General features: G+C 46.3%; 1 protein-coding gene across 9 annotated transcripts in view; it reads right to left on the bottom strand.

The window, feature by feature from the left end:
- RAP1GAP2 (RAP1 GTPase activating protein 2) overlaps positions 1 to 22,650 on the bottom strand; it is a 224,809-nt gene that overhangs the window by 35,148 nt on the left and 167,011 nt on the right. For all 9 annotated transcript variants that reach the window (XR_010838343.1, XR_010838344.1, XM_067022130.1 and 6 more), the window contains 7 exons: positions 19,361 to 19,405; positions 18,594 to 18,626; positions 17,961 to 18,173; positions 16,737 to 16,840; positions 8,524 to 8,602; positions 7,689 to 7,742; positions 4,714 to 4,797 (listed from right to left, as the gene is read on the bottom strand). Coding sequence is in view for 7 of the 9 variants with exons in the window: in XM_067022130.1 (XP_066878231.1) it covers positions 4,714 to 4,797; positions 7,689 to 7,742; positions 8,524 to 8,602; positions 16,737 to 16,840; positions 17,961 to 18,173; positions 18,594 to 18,626; positions 19,361 to 19,405 (612 nt within the window). In the remaining 2 variants the exon portion in view is untranslated. The remainder of the gene's footprint in view (positions 1 to 4,713; positions 4,798 to 7,688; positions 7,743 to 8,523; positions 8,603 to 16,736; positions 16,841 to 17,960; positions 18,174 to 18,593; positions 18,627 to 19,360; positions 19,406 to 22,650) is intronic.

Consider the following 22,650-nt stretch of genomic DNA (forward strand, 5'->3'; position numbering starts at 1 on the left):
GCACAACACGAATGAACCTTGAAAACACTATGCTAAGTAAAAGAACTAGACATTGAAGGCCACATATTATGATTCCATTTATGTGAAATGTCCAGAACAGGCAAATCCATAGAGACAGAAATAGATTTGTGGCTGACAGGAGCTACAGAGTATGAGGATGACGGGAGTGACTGCTAATGGGAATGGAGTGTCTTTTAGGGGTGGTGAAAATTTTCTGAAGTTAGTGGTGATAGTTGCACAATTCTGTGAACATACTACAAACCACTAAATTGTACACTTTATTGAGATATAAATCACATGCAACTGTGAATTGTATGCTATGTCAGATATACCTCAAAAAAGCTGTTATTTAAAAATTTTAAACTCAACAGTAAAAAAAATCCAATTAGAAAATGGTCAAAAGACATGAACAGTCATTTCACTCAAGAGGATATACAAATGGCAAATAGGATGTTCAATTAGAAAAGATGTTCAATGTCATCAGCTGTTAGAGAAATGCAAATTGAAACCATAATGAGATCTCACTACACATCTATCAGAATAGCTAAAATGAAAAATAGTAACCACACCAAGGCAAGGATGTAGAGAAAATGGATCACTCACACACTGCTGGTAGGAATGTAAGATGGAACAACCACGCTAGAAAACAGCTTGGCAGTTTCTTACAAAACTAAACATATAATCACCATACAACCAGGCAATGGTACTCCTAAATATTTATCCCAGAGAAATGAAAACTTCTGCTCACATAAAAACCTGTATATAAATGTTCACAGTAGCTTTATTCGTAATAGCCCCAAACTGGAGACAATCCAGATGTCTATCCCTCAATAGGTGAATGGTTACGCAGACTGTGGTATATCTAGGTATACCATGGAACACAACTCAGCAATGAAAAGGGACGAACCATTGATACACTCAGAAACTTGGATGAATTTCGCTGAGTGGAGAAAAGCCAATCCCCAAAGGTTATATATTGTATGATTCCTTTTATACAACATTTTTGAAATGACAAAGTTCTAGGAATTGGAGAACAACAGATCAGCGGTTGCCAGGGGTTAGGGACTAGAGCCGGGGAAGGGAGCGTGGAGGCAGGAGGTGAGGTTAGCATGGTTATAGAAGCGTGAGCCACACCAGGATCCTAGTGTTGGTGGAACTCTTCCGTATCTTGACCGTGGAAACTACGTGTGTGATAAAATGATATACGATGACTAACAAATGGATAAACAAAATGTGATACATCCGTACAATGGAATATAACTCACAGACATGCCACAAATGAGTACGTGTAAAATTGGGGAAATCTGAATAAGATCTGTGGATTTTATCACCATCAGTATCCCAGCTGTGATACTGTGCTATCATTTTATAAGACATTACCTTTGGGGGAAACTGCATAAAGGGTACACAAGATCTCTCTGTATTATTTCTTATTAATACAACAGCATGTAAATTTACAAATGTCAAGAAATTAAAAGTTTAATCATTTTTTTAAAAATAGAAAGCAAAGCTGACAACAGTAGCAAGCTCTGCAATTGTGACAGGCTTAAAACACCGAGTGGCCCTGGCTGATCAAAAGGTTCTGCCCACAGTGGCAGGCTCTGCAAACAGCTGAAGGCTCTGCAAACACCCATAGATGGCAGTGAACAGCTGAAGATGACACAAAGACACTCCCGTCTGTGCAATCCCTTTAAGGAGGAAGTCTCCAATAGGTGATTCTTTAATGTCTCCTTAATGCCTGCTTTATAAGAAAAAAGAACCGACCTCAGGTTCTAAGCCTTCAATAGGAAACAGAGTCTAGCTAGATTTCAATAACTTTATTTTGTTTTTTTACAGTATTTCTTTTTAGAATTACCTTCATTTCATGCAAGTGATACTAATTTCCCAGTAAGAGTAGTGATATAAAATATCCTTTAAAAATTGAATTTAAGGTGAAAGAAAACTTTAAAGAAAAGTAAGTAGTTAGTGGTATAGGTGCAATAAAAAAATGTAAGGGTAGGGCTTCCCTGGTGGCGCAGTGGTTGAGATTCCACCTGCCAATGCAGGGGACACGGGTTTGTGCCCCAGTTCGGGAGGATCCCACATGCCACATGCCGCGGAGTGACTAGGCCCTTGAGCCATGGCCGCTGAGCCTGCACGTCCGGAGCCTGTGCTCCGCAACGGGAGAGGCCACGACAGTGAGAGGACCGCGTACCAAAAAAAAAAAAAAAAAAAAATAGTAAGGGTAGAATGACACGATCTTGGATGTGGTTTGTGAACGTCTAAAATTTGGGAAACACTGCTTTCTAGCAGGTGTCAGCAAACTATAGCCTGGGAGCCAAGTTGGGCCTGCTGCCTATTTTTATAAATAAAGTTTTACTGGAACATGGCCAGGCCAATTCATTTAGTATTGTCTACGGCTGCTTTTGAACTGCAAAGGCAGGGTTGAATAGTTGCAACACAAACAGTATGGCCCGTGAAGTCTAAAATATTTACCATCTGGCCCTTTACAGAAAAGGTTTCCCGATGCCTGATCTGTCACATGCCACGAAGGCATCCCAACTCTAGTCCAACGTGTTGTATGCCCCAGGTCATGAAGCTAGGGTTTGGGAGAATAGCTGCTTCTAAGCAACATACATCTTATCCTGAGAAAACAATCCAGCTTATGCTCTGGGGTGTGGACCTCTCTCTAGGATTTACACCCAGCCTGGTATTACTGTCTTTATTTTTATACTGCCCTTGAACTTGACCATGGACTCAGGGGAGATGTTCTTAGTCATTACTGTATCCTCCACTCGGCTTAGCAAAGTGCCTGACAAACAGAGAGTTAGATGGGGCTTATTTATATCCTAAAACCAGCATAGGGCTTTCACGCAACAAATGTTCATATTAATCCCCCCAATGTAGGTTTGCAAAACAACAATCCAAATATTTTAAGAAAAGACTTTTATCTGCCTGGGTGACCCCACCTTGCCTCAGCGGTGTCAGGTACATAAACAACATACAGACTGCTTCAGACGCCTTCTCAGAGGTGATGGTTAATGTTCAGTAATTATAACTCTGCTGGAATATTGGACTGTAATCACCTTATGAGATCTGCTTTGGTAAATTTCACAAGCAAAGAACTTTAATTAGTGGGACTGTATTATCAGAGCTGTACAAAATAAAAATGCAGTATGTGAAAATAATTAGAGTGGCTACTTGAATAATTCCCTTAAATTATAAGATTTATCTGTGTTGGTCTTTCAGCTCCACAAGCCTTCATTAATTAGAGTGTTTTTAAGTGAACACATGCCTCTTATGGTCTAATATCTTCAGACAAGGAAGTCAGCTATCATCCAGCTGAGAAAGACACTGTCACGCAAAAAAGATGACACAGATAATATTGAAAGATATTATCCCATTGTAAAGCAATTATACTCCAATAAAGATGTTAAGAAAAAAAAAAGAAAGATATTATCAACCTACCACTCAAAGGGTCAAAACTTTTATTCATTCATTCATTCACATAACAAAAAATTGAGTATATTTATATAAACACCCCATGCTAGGTTCTTGGATGATACCCAGATGAAATAGGTATGGAACCTTCTTCCATACAACCCAGATGAGGAGATACCAGTGTGTTTAGCAGACCACTTCTCAGGATGCTAATAAAAGTTCATGGTAATTAGATAGCTAGTGGGAAGCTGCAGCATAGCACAGGGAGTTCACCTCTGTGCTTTGTGACCACCTAGAGGGGTGGGATAGGGAGGGTGGGAGGGAGGGTGACACAAGAGGGAAGAGATATGGGAACATATGTATATGTATAACTGATTCACTTTGTTGTAAAGGAGAAACTAACACACTATTGTAAAACAGTTATACTCAAATAAAGATGTTAAAAAAAAAAAAGTTCATGGTAGGAGGATAGGAAGTTTGTGGTCAAATACGTACGGGAAACTGAGTTCAACAAAGTTATAAAGAGTTCTCTACTCTGGGGGTTCTTAGAACCTTTAAAATGTTCCCACACAACTGACCACACCCACCCCCCTGGAACTCTTCTGTTCACAGAGTACCTCACTGGACTAGTGTCTCATGGAAACCACTTTGAGAAACACCATTCTGGTCAACTGACGCCAAAGCGGCACGTTAGCGCTACAAGAGATAGAGGAGGACAAGTAGTGTGTACTGGTCAAATGTTTAACAACCTGCTCTCCAAAGACAAAAAAAAAAAAAGAAGCCCTGGTGTTTGCCATTTCCACGGTGTGAATACTTCCATCGTGGCTGATTTCAAGCTACCAGCGTGACACCAATGAACACAGAGCTGGGCAGAGAGCATACAGCTGATGCCAGGTCACTACTCAAGTCTGGGGAGCAAAAGCTAATTCCCAGCCAGGAGAGTGGTGGGCAAGGAGAAAGCAGCCTGTGCTCATCCATTCCCTGCACCCAGTCTGACTTTTCTTATGACGAACAGCTCATTGTTAAATATAAGCAGAGGGAGTGAGGGAGAATTAGGATTCACTGCATGAAAAGCTACATTACCATTTAAGGGATCTGCAGGCCTTTTTGAGAGCAGCAGCCCACCTCGAAGATTCTACCACCTCCAGTCTAATTCATATATGAAATGTGGTCACTGTGTTCGGAGTATTTAAGAACCTAATGCAGGGCTCCTGTGCTTGGGGGATGGGAAAACAGAAGTCCCCAGGGAGAAACCACAGGCTCTAGTGACCGGTATGGATTCGTGATGCTTACCTGCCTGGCTTTTTGATAAATGACCCCAAATTTGAATGTGTTGTTGACGTCATGCTCATCGTAGGACACGATCATTTGGGAGGCCTGGAAAACGTGGGAAGAAGAAATCAGATTATTAACTTGGAGGCAAAAGGAGGAGGCAAGTGGAAGGGGAAGCACCCATTTTGGTGGAGAACATGCCCCCCTGATATGAAACATCCACACATGGAGGAAGAGAAAGGGTGAAGTCCAAAGTACACGGTCAAGATGCAACTCCAAAGGTCTCCGCTGTTCCCAGCCCCTGGACTTCCACCAGTGGTGACCAAACCTCTGGATCACCCGTTCCATTTCCCTCCAGATATGCCAGCCAAGGCCTGGACACACAGGCAGTCCAGCAGGGCACGGGGAACTGACTTTACCCCACTGTCTTATCTGGGGAGTAGAAAGTGCAGCCAGGACCCCAAAACCAGTCAGCGAGGATGATGCTAGCTCCAATTCCACCTCTAAGCAGCAGTGTGATTTTGAGCAAGGCACTGCTCCTGCCCAGACTTCAATCCCCTTTATTCATAAAATAAGAGGTCTCTAAGGAGGAACATACGCTAATTCAATATGCAAAGAAAAAACAAACAAAAACCCCCTGACCACTGGTTCCATCTAATTTTCTATTGTGCTTCAAAGAGTTGGTCAGAAACACTAAGCCCTCTTTTTTTTTTTTTTTTTTGGCGGTACGCTGGCCTCTCCCGTTGCGGAGCACAGGCTCCGGATGCAGGCTCAGCGGTCATGGCTCACGGGCCCAGCCGCTCCGCGGCACGTGGGATCTTCCCGGACCGGGGCACGAGCCCGTGTCCCCTGCATCGGCAGGCAGACTCTCAACCACTGTGCCACCAGGGAAGCCCCTAAGCTCTCATTTTGAATCCACTGCTTTCACCTGTGCAGCTTTGAGTGAGCCACTTAACTTCCCCGGGCCTCAGTTTCCTCATCTGTTTCTTTATTTTTATTATTATTATTATTATTTTTGCCATGCTGCGCAGCATGCGGGATCTTAGTTCCCCGACCAGGGATCGAACCTGTGCCCCCTGCATTGGAAGCGCGGAGCCCTAACCACTGGACCACCAAGGAAGTCCCTCCTCACCTGTTCAATGGAGACGTGTGGCTGTGAAGATTCAGGGAGATTAAGCACATGAAGTGCTGAGCACACAGCAGCTATTATCATCATCATCTATGTAAACCCTCCAGAAAGATCAGAGTTGGACCAGCTTGTTAGGAAACACAATACTTGGGGACTATTGGGATGGCCTCTGCAATAAAAAGGAGGGATTCGACCACATGTTTTGCTACAGGAAGAACAAACCAGGCATGACTTTTTGGCCAGAGTATGTGGCCCATGTCAGGTGGTCACCCCTGACATATCTCTCTGTGGCTCTCAGCTGCCTGAGGAAATGGACACTTCTCAGCTCCCCCTGGAAGAAGAGCGCTGCCCCATCCCAAAGGGCACCCCCCACTCCCACCTGGGATGAGTCAAAGGCTTGGAGCAGTTGCCCTGCCCGGGAAGAGGCACCCGGTCATGGACACCTTCCAAGGAACATTCTAAACTCTGTGAATTGTAAAAACACACACACATCTCAGCCAGATTAACATCCCAGCCGGATGAAGCAGACCTTCCAATCTAGAAAACATGAAAATACAGCTGCTCTCCCATTATTACCAGAGCCGGAGGCTTTCCAAGCTATAGAGAAAACTATGCAAAAATGAGAGTCATCGGGTTCTCTCAGTGGCTGTGATTTGACAACAAAAATTGCCAAACTTGTAGTTAAGTTAGGGCTTTATGATGGGGTTTTGATGTTTGGTAAACCGCACAAATTCAGCTTTAATTATAAAGGGGAGGGCAGTCTGAATGATAGAAAATATTCCATGGAGCACAGCATCTTACTGGGAAGCGCCTACAGATGCTCTGGGGGTAAAAGAGGTGTCTGAGAGAAGGGCTCTGGCACATTCTCTGTGAAGGAGAGGACCCTGCCATTAGCTCAGCCCCCGTATGGGGACAAAGAGTGTGTCAAGCCCAATTGTGAAGATATGAGGCTTCATTCCAGGGGGCTCTGGGTATCCCAGCCAGGACAGGACCCCTCTTCCCTCATCAAACGTCTCACCTCCTGGTTCCTGGCTGTCAGAACTGGGACTCGGAATGGACTGAATCAGTGCCAGCCAGCCTGCCCCAGAGAGCCCCAGCCGGCCCACGGTGGATGCTCGGAAGCTCTGCCCTGCTTCCACGGCCTCTCCCCAGGCCCCGTGGGCTCGCGAAGCAACAGCCAGCGCCCTGGGTCTCTTCCTACGGCCTATTTAAAGCAATTCACTGTCCGTGGGTGATTAAGTCCTCTCACAGCATGATTGCTCTTGAGCGGGCTTGGGAGTTTGTTTTGTTATTATCGCTCCTCTCTCCACCCACACCCCAACATCAGAACTGGGGTCAAGATCAGGCCACGCCTAAGGAAACTGTTAACAGAGAACCAGCCAAGTTTATTAACTAGGGGGCCGGCTGAGGCTCGTAAGGCCTCAGACCTGTAGTAACGTTGGCAACAGGGAGCCGAGGTCTGGCCTTTTATTTCTTAATGGGGTTCTGCCTTCTGCCCCCCTCGCCCCCTTCCTGATGGCTGACCAGGTCTGCAGCAGCCCCCCAGCCAGAGGCAGAATCACTCCCCAGCCCAGCACTGGCCTCAGGTATGACCAGACTGAGAAGCTGCACCATGGCTACCCATCTGCCACTTCCACACAGCTGGGGACCAATTCTAGCGGGCTGGGGACCCAGGCATGGCTGAGGACAGCTTTCCAGCAGATCAGTTGGTGAAGGGGTGGGCAGGGAGAGGGGGAGACATGGAGGTTTATCACGGAGACCCCGCGAAACCCCCCAAGATGCAGAGAGCTTCCCACAGAGCCACAGGCGTGCAAATCCATGCCAAATGGCAGAGCCCGGAGCAAGGGGAGGGGGGGAAGGTCCTCACCTTGGGGTACAGGACAGGGTTGAATTTCAGCCCCACTGCGTCATCACAGAAAGCCTAAGCAGGGAGAGAGAAACACACAGCTCAGGGGCCACGTCCATGGAGGGCACCTGTGCCCCTCTGCCCACCAAGAAAAAGAGCATGAGGCCAAGACCTGCGGGGGTCAGGGGGTCAGGGGTCAGGTCCTGGTGCTACTGGTCACTCGCATGTGGTCAGGGAAGTCAAGGGACCTTCCCGGGGTTTCTTGCTGAAGTGAGGCCACCGAAGGTGTCCGACACAGTTCTGCCTGGCATTCCCACTCCCAGAGTGTGGGTCCAACCCCACCCAGCTGACCATCCTTCTCACCCCACTTTGATCACTCAGTTTCCAAGTTCCCAGGATCCCAGAGAAGTGACATGGGCCTCTCCACCAGCTCATGGCTCCTTACCTGGGGGGCCCCTCCATCTCAATCAACAGCCCAGTCATCCCTCAACCCAACTGTCCTCGGCTGTGAAGTCTCCCCAGCTGCCCCCTCCCCTCCCTCCTCCTCTGTTCTCCAGCCCTGTCTCTCCAATTTCTCTTGTCTCCTGAACTAGCTGTGAACTTGGGGGCAGAGACCATGGATTCTCCTGTTCGCTGATCGGCCTCAGCAGCGAGGATGAGATGGGCAAGGTGTAGAGGAAACAGGGGCGCCCTCCAGCCGCTCCCCCCAGCCCATGCATGCAGTCAAGGGCCCAAGAGGACAGTGGCCTTCCCGTCCCCAAGGGCAGAGCCCACCCAGGACGAGCCTCCGCCCCCACCCCAGAGGCCAGACCTGGCCTAAAAGAGGCAGCCACCTCCTCTCGGTGTCAGCTTTTACCTTTGCAATCTGAGGGACGCTGGGCAACTTGCTCAGTCCGGCCAAGGGGATCCGCTCATGTACTGTCTTCGCTTTGGACCTGCACACGTGGATGAGGATGAGAAAGGGGTGTCCACAGAAAGGGAGTCAATGAGGAAGGTGGCTGAGGTGACGCCAGGCCACAAGGCAGGTACTTGCTTCATGTCACCCTGAGTCAGACCTGCCGCATTCCGCCCAACCCAGGCATTGGGCCCTGCACTCAAATTGGAAAATGGGATCCTACTTAGGGACCCCATGGGAAATGGATACTCAAGGAACCTGCCTGGTACCGCTGACTGCAACTGGAATATGGAAAATGCAAAGAGCTACCTTCAAGTTCGACATTACTTTTTTGTTTCTTTGTGGGTTTTTTGTGTTCTCCAGAAGAACTGGGCAGAGCTTCTGAACATATTTGGATCTGACATGCAATTAAACCTTTACGAAAAGAAAAACTAATATTTGAAAATCTGGATTTATGTAAAACATAGATGGGATGAAAGTTGCTTTATAAAGGGATTCACCATAAGGCTAAATTTAGCCTGTTCCCCTAATTCATTCAGCACATTATGAAAGTGTTGAATTCTACCGATTGCTTTTCTGCAACTGCTGAGATAATCATATGGTTTTTAATCTGTTAACCTGGTGGATTACATTTCTGTTGAGCTATATTTTCAATCCACGGGTAAAACTCCTCTTGCTTATGATGTATTATTTTTTTCATATCCTGCTGAATTTAATTTAGTGATATTTTATTTAGAGTTTCATATCTATGTTTAATAGCAACACTGGCCTATTTCATTTTCTTGTACTTCCCTTGTCAGGTTTTGATATCAAGGTGTTACGCCAGCCTCGTACAATGACTGGTGAGCATCTCATCCTTTGAAATAGTTTGTATACCATAGGAATTTTCTGTCCCTTAAAGGTTTGCTAAAATTTGTCTGAGATTTCACAGACAAATCTCTGGGCCTGCTGTTCTTCATTGGGAGGATACCTGTGGCTATCAAGTTGGTTCTTTTTTTTGTGTGTGGCTGCTTTGGGTCTTCGTTGCTGCACAGTCTTTCTCTAGCTGTGGCGAGCGGGGGGCGGGGAGACACCCTTGTTGCAGTGCGCGGGCTTCTCGTTACGGTGGCTTCACTTGTTGCAGAGCGCAGGCTCTAGGTGTGTGGGCTCAGTAGTGGTGGCACACAGGCTAAGTTGCTCCGCGGCACGTGGGATCTTCCTGGACCAGGGCTCGAACCCATATGCCCTGCATTGGCAGGTGGATTCTTAACCATTGCACCACCAAGTAAGTCCCCCAATTCAGTTCTTTAATGGTGAATGTTTAGGTTTTCTACTCTTTATTGAGTCACTTTTGAGTTATGGTTTTTTCTATAAAATTATCCATCAAATGCATTGATATAAAGTTGTTTTCGGTATTCTCTTAAGACTTCATTTCTATTTGTAGTCGTGTCCTTTCCTTCATTGTGGAAACAGCATCTGTTTGTATCCTTCCTCTGTTTTCCTTAGTCAGCCCTTGCTGGGGGTTTAGTTTATTAATCTTTTCAAAGAGATAGCTTTTGGTTTTGTCTATTAGCTCTATTCTTTTTTTATTTTTCTATTTCACTAGCTTATTCTTGCCTTTTTAATTTCTTTCCTTCTATTTTCTTTGGGGTTTTTTTTCCTAATATTCTTTTCCTAACATCCTGACCTGCATGCTTACACACTGAATCTTTCCTTTTTACAAATGCATTTAAAACTATATCTCTCTCGGGATTCCCTGGTGGCGCAGTGGTTGAGAGTCTGCCTGCCGATGCAGGGGACACGGGTTCGTGCCCCGGTCTGGGAAGATCCCACATGCCGCGGAGCAGCTGGGCCCGTGAGCCATGGCTGCTGAGCCTGTGCATCCGGAGCCTGTGCTCCGCAACGGGAGAGGCCACAACAGTGAGAGGCCCGCATACCGAAAAAAAAAAAAGAAAAAAAAAAAAAGAAATGAAGACTCAAAACTATACCTCTCTCCCTAAGTACCACTTTACCTGCATCCCACACACATTGATAGGTAGTATTTTCATTGTCACTTAGTTCTAAATATTTTGTCAGTTTTTTGCGATTTCCCCTTCAGCACCTGAGTTATTTAAAAGGGTTTTCTTTAATTTTTAACTTTCCAAATATATGAGTTTTATCTTTCAGTATTTTCATTGTTGATTTCTAGTTTAATTTTTGTATATTCAGGGAACATACCCTATATATTAATTATTTGAAATTTGCTGACTTGATACATGGACTTTTTTTTCATGTTCCATCTGAGCTTGAAAAAGATGTATTTTTTTCTCTTTTGTTGAGTTCAAGAATGTATATTACAAGATCAAATTTGTTAACTGTGTTGTTCAAATCTTCTATATCCTCACAATTTTTTGTCTGCTTGGTCCATTGGCATCTGAGAGATGTTACTGAAATCTCCCACTATGAGGATTTGTCTGCTTCTTAGACTCCCGTCAGTTTTGGCCTTTTTAAATTCAAGACTATGTTACTAAATACAAGTTCATGACTGTTAGATGTTCCAGGTGGACTGTTCTTTTGATCATCATGTGGGCTGAGGCCTCTGAGGGGTCCAGTAAAGGGCATCCTTCTCTACCCAAGTTACGAACAAATACAGAAAAAAGTAATTTGGGAATTAAAATAACTCCTTTGGCACTGATAAAGGTGAAGAGGAAGCACATGAGCTTACTGTGAAGGTGCAGTGGGTCTTCTGACTACACCCCAGAGTTACCCACACCCACAGGCAGTGCTGGGCAGGGGCAAGCCTCCTCCCGTGGGGTCTGCTCAGGTGGGACTTACAGCGCAGGGAGCAGGGGGAATGCCCTGAGGGCAGCTAGCTCCAAGAGGGAAAGGGAAAAGAACACAGCTATACACATCAAGTTCTTACTCCCAAATTTAGCCTTGTAGCAAGAGGGTGAAGAGAGCCAGGGGTGCCACATGCAAGTGTTCCCTTCACAGAGAAAGAAAATCAGGAGTAGGGAGGGATTCCCAAGTTACAAAGGAGTGTTCCTTTTATCCCTACTAATACTTTTTCCCTAAAACTTTATTTTGTCTGATATTACTATTGCTCACCAGCTTTCTTGGTTAGTATTTCTCCAGCATATCTTTTTTTATTTCTTTATTTTAAATCTTTCCATGTCGCTTTTCTTTAGACATGTCTTTTTTTTTTTTTTTTTTTTTTGCCGTATGCACGCCTCTCACTGTTGTGGCCTCTTCCGTTGCGGAGCACAGGCTCCGGATGCACAGGCTCAGCGGCCGTGGCTCACGGGCCCAGCCGCTCTGCGGCATGTGGGATCCTCCCGGACCAGGGCACGAACCCCTGTCCCCTGCATCAGCAGGCGGACTCTCAACCACTGTGCCACCAGGGAAGCCCCTTGAATAAGGAACTTTTTAAGGCAATTAATTTTCTTCTAAGTATAGCTTTAGACACAACCCATAAGATTTTAGATATAATATTTTAAATGTCATTATTTTATAAATATTATGTAACTTCAGCTTTGATTTCCTCTTTGGTCCAACAGTTATTTAGGAAAGTGTTGAGATAGCCTACTTCTAAGTGGTTAAGTGAGTTTTTTAAACATTACTATTATTAATTTGTAGTTTTACTGTCATATTGTAAGCGTATCCAGCAAAGTGCCTGATTTTTTAAATTTATTTAGATTTACTCTGTGGCTCAAGACTCTGGTTCCTAAATCTACTGCTATCAAGAATGATCTGTAAGATTTTTAAAAATAGAAATTTGGGCTAACAATTCTTTTTTTTTAAAAGGAGCAAAGCTTATGAACAGACAGTTCACAGAAAATAAATACATGTGGTCCTTAAATATATGAAGAGATGCCCAACATAATTCAATAAAATTATTATGAATTTAAACTATACTAAAATACCATTTTCAACTATCAGATTGGCAAAAATCCAAGTTCAAATTTATACACGAAGGCGATTTGCCAAATCTATTAAAATACATGTGCATTTATGTTTTGACCCAGCTATTTTACTTCTGAGAAATTATTTTAGTCCATATAAATTAACACTTGTACAAGGTTGTTCATTGCAGCATTATTTGTGATACTGAAAGACTGACAATGGCCATTAATAGGGGATCTATTAAATAAATTATTTCACATTCAGGTAATAGAATACTATGCAGCAGTAAAAGGAATTAAACTCTTTATGTACTAATATGGAAAGAACTCTAAATATATTGTTAAGAGATGCAAGTTACAGAACACTAGGTTCTACAGAATGCTAGAGAAATGAGGAAATGGGAAGATATAAAGTTATTCATGTCTTTATATATCTTACATATTTATATTCAAATGTATATATGTATGTATGTATGTTATATATGTATATATAACACACATATATGTGTATATATATTATACATGTTATATATAACTGTTATATATATGTATATATGTTATACATATATAACAATTATATATATAATTGTTATATATGTATAACAATTTGTTATTTTTTTAAATGGTTGGAGCCTAGAAGTCTAGGTTTTGTCTTAAAGCCCTATCTACCTTGTGATCAATTTGTGTAAATATTCCATAGACACTTGAAAAGAAGCAGAAACCTCCATGAGAGGATCAAAGTTTGATAGCCAAGTATAGGTACAGATACATATAAAGATACATATATACAATTGACATAAATAACATTAATGAGATTATCCATACCCTCTCATTCCCTACCCTAGTTGATGTCAAGTGGTAAAAAGTATGTTAAAATCTACCGCTACAGGGCTTCCCTGGTGGCACAATGGTTGAGAATCCGCCTGCTAATGCAGGGGACACGGGTTCGAGCCCTGGTCTGGGAGGATTCCACATGCCGCGGTGCAACTAGGCCCGTGAGCCACAACTACTGAGCCTGCGCATCTGGAGCCTGTGCTCCGCAACATGAGAGGCCACGATGGTGAGAGGCCCATGCGCCGCTGCACTGCGATGAAGAGCGGCCCCCGCTTGCCACAACTAGAGAAAGCCCTCACACAGAAATGAAGACCCAACACAGCAAAAATAAATAAATTAATAAACTCCTACACCCAACATCTTAAAAAAAAAATCTACTGCTACAATTGTATTCTGCCAATTTCTCCATATTTTAATCACTATATATATGTGTATATATATATATATATATATACATACATATATTATGTTAAAATATATACTATTAACAACAAAAGGGTTCATAACACATCTTCGCTGTGGATTTTATCTTTCACAAATAGACGACAGCCCTCTTTGTCACACTGATTGCTTTGCCTTAAATTCTGTTTTTCCATATTAATATTGCCCACTCTGCTTTCTTTTCAGATTTGATTGTTATAACTTTTTCTCAACACTTTTCTTTTTAAATATACAGTTACTTTCTTTAGTAAAATTAATTGATTGATTTTTTTTTTTTCCCTTTGGAGAGATGACCCAAACTGGAATCTTTTCTGTGTAATAGTGGAATTTAACTAATCTATATTTATTGTACATCACCTATGTACTCAGATTTATTTCCATTATCATATTTATTTATTTATTTATGATTCCTCTATTTTCTCTCTTTTTCTATATGGGTATGTTTTTCTTTGTCATCCTTTCTTATTTGAAATGTTTTCATTCTACCAGTGATTTTATATCCATGGAATATTAAATTTTCATCAGAATATGTCCAGCTATTAGTTTCCTTTCATTGATTTTGTCTGATATTTGGTGAATCATTTTGATCTGCAGATTTAAGTCTTCAATCAGCTTAAGAACATCCATTATCCACATGTTTAATTCCTGTTCACTATACTCCACATTCATTATAATTTTGCTTATCATTTTATAGTTGTTGTGTTTACCTTTGAATTATGTGAGAGCTTCTTAAGCTTATTCTCAGTATTACTAATTGGGTTTTCCACAAAGTAGATTCTGCTCTTTACTGTTTGTAATATCATTTAGAATTCTTCTTGGCCATTTTTAATATTTTTATATTATTTCCTTAATTTAACCAGCACCTTCTTCATATCATTCTATTGCCTTATTTAATCTTTTGTCTTTAAAACAGCTTAATTTTTTCTAGAAGTCTGCTGAAAACACAAAGTTAATAGATATCTAAATTTTACTTGGCTTTCTATAACAAATCCTTTTCAAAGCTTGATTATTTCCCTACCTTCTAAATGCTAGGTTATACTTTTTTAGATGCAGAATCTTTTCTTACACCAAACTATGAGGGTTTTTTTTTTTTCCCCTCTCCTTCTTCTTTTTATATCCAAACTTGAAAAAGGAGACATCTACTCAGGCTTGTTATTTATCTCCAAACTGTGAGTAGATTCTCCTTGGCAACTCTCATGGCACACACAGATGCTGTTAGAATACTGTCCTCAGATTTTAGTCTAGAGAGCTGGTTGTTATAAGACATCAATTAAATAATCCAGAAGCCTACAGGGCATGAGGAAGAAGCTGGGACAGCAGTCACTGCCAGCAGAGGAATTTCATCTCTGCATAATTTCTTCTTTGTGCCTGGTAAAGTTACTAGGCTGTGGGACCAATTTTTTTATGTCTGGTTTTCAATTTGGCCATTACTCCGGGTACACGATGTGATTATCCAACTTCCTAGCTGGTGAATGGCTTCTCTCTGCCACCCCACTCGCTGGATTTCTGTTTGGGAGAGCCACATTTGAACTTGGGCTCCCCAGGGCACTGATTTCAAATGCTATTGACCCCAAACAACAAAACTGGTTCCACATAGAAAGACCCCTGACTGTTCCAGGGCTCCCCTTACTTCTAAACAGCACAGAATTGTCCCTAAATCTCCAATTTCATATATTCCCACACTACATTGCTTTCTAAGGAAGAAGGAATGGGGTTCAACTCTCAGTAACACCTACATTACAGTCCTAACTACCCCACAGATTACAAAAAAAAAAAAAAAAATCATCGAAGTATGTTGCGTGCTGGGCATTTCTCTCATTTTTAGTCCAGGTGCAGCATTTCAGATAGGCTATAGACTAGAAAAACAGGGTTATCCTTGTGTTCAGTTATCTTCTTACTCAGAAATTCTACCCAACCTGGGTCTGATTTTTATTAAGAAAGGAAGTAATTTTCTTTACAGAGGTTCACCTAGCTCGAAATCCTATTAGGAGATGGGGATCCAGGTATTACTCCCTCAGAAAATTGGCTCTAGCGATTTAATGGACTCTTCCTTGCCTTGCAAACATCATTTCTAGCCAGGTGAACCTCAGCAAAGAAAATCGCTTCCTTTCTTAATAAAGAGCAAATGAAAATTGGATGAGTGCTGACAACTTCCTTGGACCAGCACCCCTTCTCACCTCTCCCATAGCAACGCTATGTGTCCCTGTCCATCCCAAATTTATCTCAAAATCTGGGCAGAAAAAAAAAATGTTATTGCTCTTTTCCAAATACCTTCAAGGACTTCCAATTAGATTCACAAATATGGACTGGGAACTTGACAGGTTCATGGCTAAGCACCAGCCCTGGTCTTCCTGGCTTCTCCACCAGCCCACCAGGGACAGAGGTAAATAAGACAGACTCTGTGCTCCCACAGCGTCCTGTGTAAATCACTAAAATAATACCTGCACCACATATTAAACTCCTCCATGTTCCTCTCCACTAGACCATAAGCCTGCAGAGAACACAGACCATCCCTCTGTCATTATTGCAAAGGAGGTTCTACAGAACACGTTAGTCACACCAAACAGAAACCAGTTCCAGTTCCTGCCCTTGAAGAAGTCATAGTCCAGAGAGAGGTTCCCGGCTTAGCTGTGAATCAGTGCTCCCGTTGTGACCACGACTCCGTCTTGGGTGCACACAGATGCTTTGGGATCTATTTTCCCTGACTGGCTGCACACAGGAGGTAGTAATCTGGCAAACCCTCTCCCAGGACGGCTTGGAGTTGCATCTCAGCAGGATAAGCCATCTTCCTCTGAGTCCCAGTCCCCACAAGAGAGGCAGGTCGGGGTATGGTCTAGATGACCTTGAACCAGATACCACTCTGACTCCTGCAATCAGCCCCAGGCATAAACACCTGGTCTCCCTGCCTGGCAACTCAGACATAGCCCCAAGAGTCCGGCCAGGTCTGTTTCCCCAGCACACCCAGAGCAGACTGGTCAGACTGGTATTTCTGGGTCCTGGCCACTAGAGGCGTGGCCTCTCACAGTGCAGAAGCCCCACCTGAGAATGATCCGAAGGTACTCAATACCATCCGCCTCCTCACACTTGATGGACAAGAGCAAGTTCCCCAGACTGCTGCCGGTACAGTAGAAGTTTAGATGATCCTAGAGACAGAAATCAGGTGTTAGCGGGGAGGAGGGGACCCTCCGGACATGTTCCCCTAAATCACCTCCTTCACCAGGAGTCAGAAGCCCCAGAGCAATGAGGAAGAGAAGGATGCTACTGCTGTGGCACTGGGCTGAGGGCCTAAGAGCCCTTTACCTCCTTTAATCCCGACTACAACTTTATGCAGGAGAAAACATCATCATCTCCATTTCACAGATGGGTAAACCGAGTTCAGAGCTGCTAACTGTCCAGGGTCACGCAACTAATAGTGAAAGATCCAGGGTCCAAACCCACACCTGTCTTGACCAAAGCCCAAGTTCTTCACCACAAGATATCGAGTCCACTTCCTTGCTTCCAGGGGCAACGCTTGCCGAGTCAGACTATTTGTGGGAATAAAGCTAGGAGGATCACTGGCACCTCCACCCAAGGGGAGCCAGGAGGTCCTCTGGACAGTGGGTCTCTTCCTGGCCCAGGGATCCCATACCAGACAGGCCATAGCAGGATGCGGCCCTCGAACCTGCACTTTAACACATTCCCCAGGGGGTTCTGATGCAGCTCCTAAGACTGCAAAGCTGCCTTAGGCCAGAGATCTCCGGCATCTGCCTTCAGGACTTCCAGAACCTGGCAAGTCTAACGGGCAGAATATATTTAAAGACATGTAACTTTGTCACTTTTAAGCCGTCAGAGGCTCACAGCACATCATCCAGTACAAGTACGCAGGGGGACCTGCTTGAATGAGGACACGAGAGACTTGTACCATTTTGACAGAAACAGACTTCCAAGGTGTGAGAACATATTTGTCCCTTCCACCTCCTGCACCCCTGAACACTACCCATTCCATCACCTCCTAAAAGATTTGCTGGGGGTGATCCCCACCCAGACGCATCACACCAGAGCCTTCCTAACTTCTGCACACCCTCCGTCCGCCCCACCCCTGCCCAGGAGCACAGCCAGTCAGACCTCTCCAACGAGGGCACAGGCAGGCTACAAGGGCAGGGCGGGGCGGGGCACTTCGAAGAGGAGACACAGAGATAAAGGGGCAACTGGAGAGGAATGCTGGGTTCCAGGGGCCCTCCCCTTCCAGCAGCTATTTTTGCCCCCGGGCCCCCTGGGCCTCACCTTCCCCAGGAAGTGCCTGCGGTAGGCCCTGGCTTCACCCTTGCACTCGAGCTTGTAGCCAAACGTGCTGGGGCTGAGGTTGTCCTCTTCCTCCTCCTCACAGATGCTGCTGCCCAGGGACGTCGGCGTGCTCACGTTCTCAGGGTCCTCAATCCAATAGCCCCCGAACTGGGGCAGGACGACCAGGGGGTATGGGCCTCCCTTCTCCACCACCTAGAGGCAGAAGGAGGGTCTTGCACTGCAGCCTGCCCTGGGTCTGCAGGAGGTGGGGAGAGGTGCCAGTAGGGGTGCCCTCCAACCTCTGAACTGCTCCAAGGAGGGGGATCCCGTCTTTGAGGCCAAAAGCAGCAACATGAACCCCTCCCCTAAGCCCTACAACGTCTCCAGCTTCACCAACCCTGTGTAGCTTCAGAGGTGCAAAGCTTGGATGGGTACCCCCAATTTAAACATGGAAAAGCTGAGGTCACAAAGGGAAAGGTGGCAAGAGGCCTCAAGCCCTCAAGTCCCAGGGCCGGGGTTCTCTCCCACATGGGGTGGGGCAGGGACCATCAATATCATCACCGTCAGCTCCCCCGGCCCCCACCCACCCAAAGACAGGACCCAGAGCTGCAGTGCGGCCAGGAGGGTTCCTACCTCGTCGATGCTGGGGTACGGAATGTAGTCGTCCTGCAAGACAAACCAGACAATGTCACCACGAGTCCCGGCAATGCCCAGAAAGTTCAATCACTGTTTCCATTCCCCTCTCCACCCCTTACTCCAGATGGGGTAAGGAGTCGGCTGGGGGGCCTGGCAGGCTGCACCAGGGCTTTGGGAGCAGCAGTGGAAAGAACACCGGACAGAACAGCCTAGAGGCAGCTCTGGGATCTGGCTCGAGTTCTTCCCCAAACTGACAACCTGAGTGCAAACCCTGCCAGCTGAAGATGCAGTATGCAGAGTGCCGAGTCCCACACTCCTGTGACCCAGCTTCTCACCCTAGGATGCCGTAACAGGAAGATGACCTCTGGTCCCACCTAGCCGCCTCCAGGAAAGGGGGTTAACCTCTAAGTGATACGCTGCATGCCTGGGCCTTGGCAATGGAAGCTGAAGCTGAGAGCTGATGCCTCTGGAGCCTGGAGCATAGAGCCTGACACCCCTACGTGCTGCATGCGGTCCGTTTGCAGGAGCAGGTGCAGAGAAGCCAAGCTGAGCCACAAGCCTTGTCTCACCAAGGCCTCCACCCCAGCACACCCTGAAGCTGCCCCAAAGGCGTCAAGCCAGGGCCCCCCTTGCTGCCCACTGAGCGCTGGTCAACACAGTGTGGCCACTTAAGTGGCTCTTGGTGACAATAAGAGTTAGACAGTGTAAGATAGCAGACCCCAGCATGCCAGCTCTGTCCCCTGCCTGTCACCCGCCCAGCCCACCTTGTTCTTCTGGGGTCCCGGCTTCTGCTCTTCAAGCTTGATCCCCTGCAGAAACAAGGAAAAGAGGATCCATGGAAAAGCAAAGGTCACAGAAGACAGGCCAAACAGAGGAGTCTATCAGGAGCAGCTGCCTTAGCTGGGGGTTAGTAACAATAGCAGCAATAGCTGGCATGTGTTGGGCCCTTACACACTCAGGCCTCACAGCAGCCTCAGGCAAGGCAGCAGCGTAGGGGGTTAAGAGCGTGGACTCAAGCCAGATCACCAGGATTCAAATCCCAACACCACCACGTATGACCTGATGACCACGGGCAAGTCTCAAAACCTCTCTGTAGCTCGGTGTTCCCATCTGTAAAATGGGAACGAAAACGTCACCTACTCTTGTGGTGAAGACTAAATGCTGAGAGTGTGTTAAGCCCTTGGAAGACTGATCACTATATAGTAAAACTACGGGTAGGCAGCATTTTCAACTTGGTGCTTAAATATCTCCACCAGGCTCTCTCAAAGCCAGTAGGTGAGGGGTGAGGATGGGAACCTGCATCTTCGGGTGTCGTCGATGCCCACATGTTGGACCTCATGCCACACCAGCTCCACCCCTCCCTGGTGGGAGGGTCCAAGTGTGACAGGCAGGCCACCTGGTCCTCATCCTGCCGCTGTCGTACGACCCATGACCCTTGACAAAGTTGAGCCTCTTGCAGCCTCCATGGCTTCATCTGCAAAATGAGGATTCTAACACCCACCCTCCCGCCTCATAGATGTGTCACCGCAAGGGACAGGCACCATGACTGGGCCTGGATTAAAGTGGATCATCTGCAGTTATCTGGAAAATGCTCTTCCGGGGAGCAGGGCCCAGTCCTATAGTCACGTTGTGAATTAACTAGGTTTTGAGGGAGGGGGGCACATGGTGTTCCCAAGATTGTTTGAATAAATCCGACGAGGGTGTGAGACGCTGGGACACACTAGGAGAAACGGGTCCCCTCTAGAGAGAAGAGTGTCCAGAAGCGGCCACTGCCTGATCATAATAACACACACCGGGACCTTGGCCTTCCATGGCGCTCCCTCTGTTGTCTCCTTTGAAGCGCTCAGCACCTATTTACCAAGGAGGAAACTGAGGCCCAGGGAGTACGTTGCTGGCCTAACATCACACAGCTTGTGAGTGACAGCACCTGGATTTGAAGCTGGGCTGTATGTCTACACATGTGTCTACAAGTGCATGGTCCTAGCCCACAGCTCTCAGAGACCAAGACTCCTGCTCACTGGGTGCATTCTGATGGGCTTCTCCAGACTTGGCTGGGCTGAGTCACTTGCGGCGTTGTTCAAGAGGGCGTGGGAGGGCCCCCTCCTGCTGGACAGGTGCTCCTTTCCATACACAGGGGATAAAAACCACCTGAGTGGCCAGCAGACCCTGTCCAGGGAGGCAAACTGGGCAGATGGGGATGGGGGTGATGTCAGGAGTTTGTTTTGTTTGTCCTGCACTAGTCATCCCTGCCTGGGAACAGCCCCTGGGCAGGACGGCAAACCTCCTCCTGTGTCTTCCCCCACGACAGAGCCACCACGCAGCACTGGGCCGTCTCTGTGCGTCATCCTTTGCAACAGGTATTATGATTATGCCCCCCTCCCCCATCCCCAGCCGTGAAGACACTGAGGCTCAGAGAGGTAGAGTGACTTGACCAAGGATACTCAGCTAGAACTTGAACCTAGGACCAAAGGGATCCAAAGCTTGTGCACTCAGCCCCTGTTGCTTCACAGGGATGGTGTGCCCTTCTTCAAACCCCTAGACTCTCGGTCTGCGAGGTCAGGAATCCTGGATCTCAGCTTCAGCTCTTCACAACTCTCAGAGTGCCCTGGAAGCTTCACTGCTCTGAGGCTCAGTCTTCACGCCCGCAGCATGAGAGAGGGCGCCCACACTCAAGGACAGGCTCCAGCCACACTTCATAGAAGCCGCTCCTCATGTGAGTTTCATACAGGCAGAGGAGTTGGAAACTGCGGCCCCTCGGAGGCTGCGACCCAGTGGGCACGTGGTAGAGGCCCAAGCACTGGGAAGTCCCGTTTCAGCCACCAGCAGTCTCAACTGAGATGAAATTGACCAACCGCCCAAGGGTGTCAGCCGCCTGCCGTGGAGACACACAGGAAGCAACCAGACCCCTGGGACTTCCCTGGCGGTCCAGTGGTTAAGACTTCACGCTTTCACTGCAGAGGGCGCGGGTTCAATCCCTGGTCGGGGAACTAAGATCCCACAAGCTGCATAGCGCAGCAAAAACAAACAAACAAACAAAAAAGACCCCTGTCCTTGCCAGGCTCCCAATCTAGTTGAGAGGACAACCCAGCAGCCTCGAAACACGAAGATGAGGCCGGTTAAATGGGGCTGGAGTCTGTGCTCAGAGAAGCCCTTTGTTGGGGAGGCCGGGGGCCCCAGCTAGCGGTGAGGGGTGAGTGGATCATGGGAGCAACCAGAGGGAAGGCAGGGTGAGCCGCAAACTTCCCGCCAGCTTGCCAGAGTGCGGGGATTCCGTGGCCCAAGGTGAAGATCCCTGCTTTACTGAGCACCTACTACACACTGCCTCCCATCACTCCCTGTCAAGGCCGGTGCCCTCCCTGTTTCCGCAACTTGACTGTACGTTCCCTAGACGCACATAAATCAGTCTGTAGCCCACACACTGCTGGGCACAGAGCAGGATTTTAATAACTTGCTCGTGACAATGACACAACCACTAATAATAGTTTTCCCTCAAACAGTCCCTCCCCTTCCCCCTCCCCCCTTAGGGAGACCTGGCTTTCCCATGAGGACCACGCTTGCTGGTAGCAGCTGCCTTCTCAGCATCTCCACCTGCATCTCAGGCCCGTTGTGGGCACGCTCTCTGCCTCTCCTCCTAGAGCTTCCATCACTACCCGATCCTCCTTCCTGGAGCCTGCAGCAGCTACTTAGGATAAAGAGCACCATAATATAGTGGCGAAGCCTTGAAGCTACTTACTAGCCCTGAGCCCTTAAGTGTTTTATTTAATATCTCTGTGCCTCAGTTTTCTCACCTGTGAAATGGGGATAATAATAATATGTCTACTCCCTGTGGGCTTTGTCAGGAAGACATGAGATAACGCCTGTCAATCTCTGAGCCCAGAGAAGTGCTTGAAATACGTGGGCTATTGTCAGCATCTTCTTCCCACCTACATTTATTAAGCCTTCTGGACCTCGCCCCATATTTCCTAGGGCAGTGGTTCCCATCTGTGAGCCCTGACCCCTTGGTGAGGGGTGATTATAAAGGACCCCCAACACTGAACACTGATTTTTGTGCAAT

This window comes from Kogia breviceps, chromosome 19 (genome assembly GCF_026419965.1).
Source record: "Kogia breviceps isolate mKogBre1 chromosome 19, mKogBre1 haplotype 1, whole genome shotgun sequence".
Taxonomy (NCBI): domain Eukaryota; kingdom Metazoa; phylum Chordata; class Mammalia; order Artiodactyla; family Physeteridae; genus Kogia; species Kogia breviceps.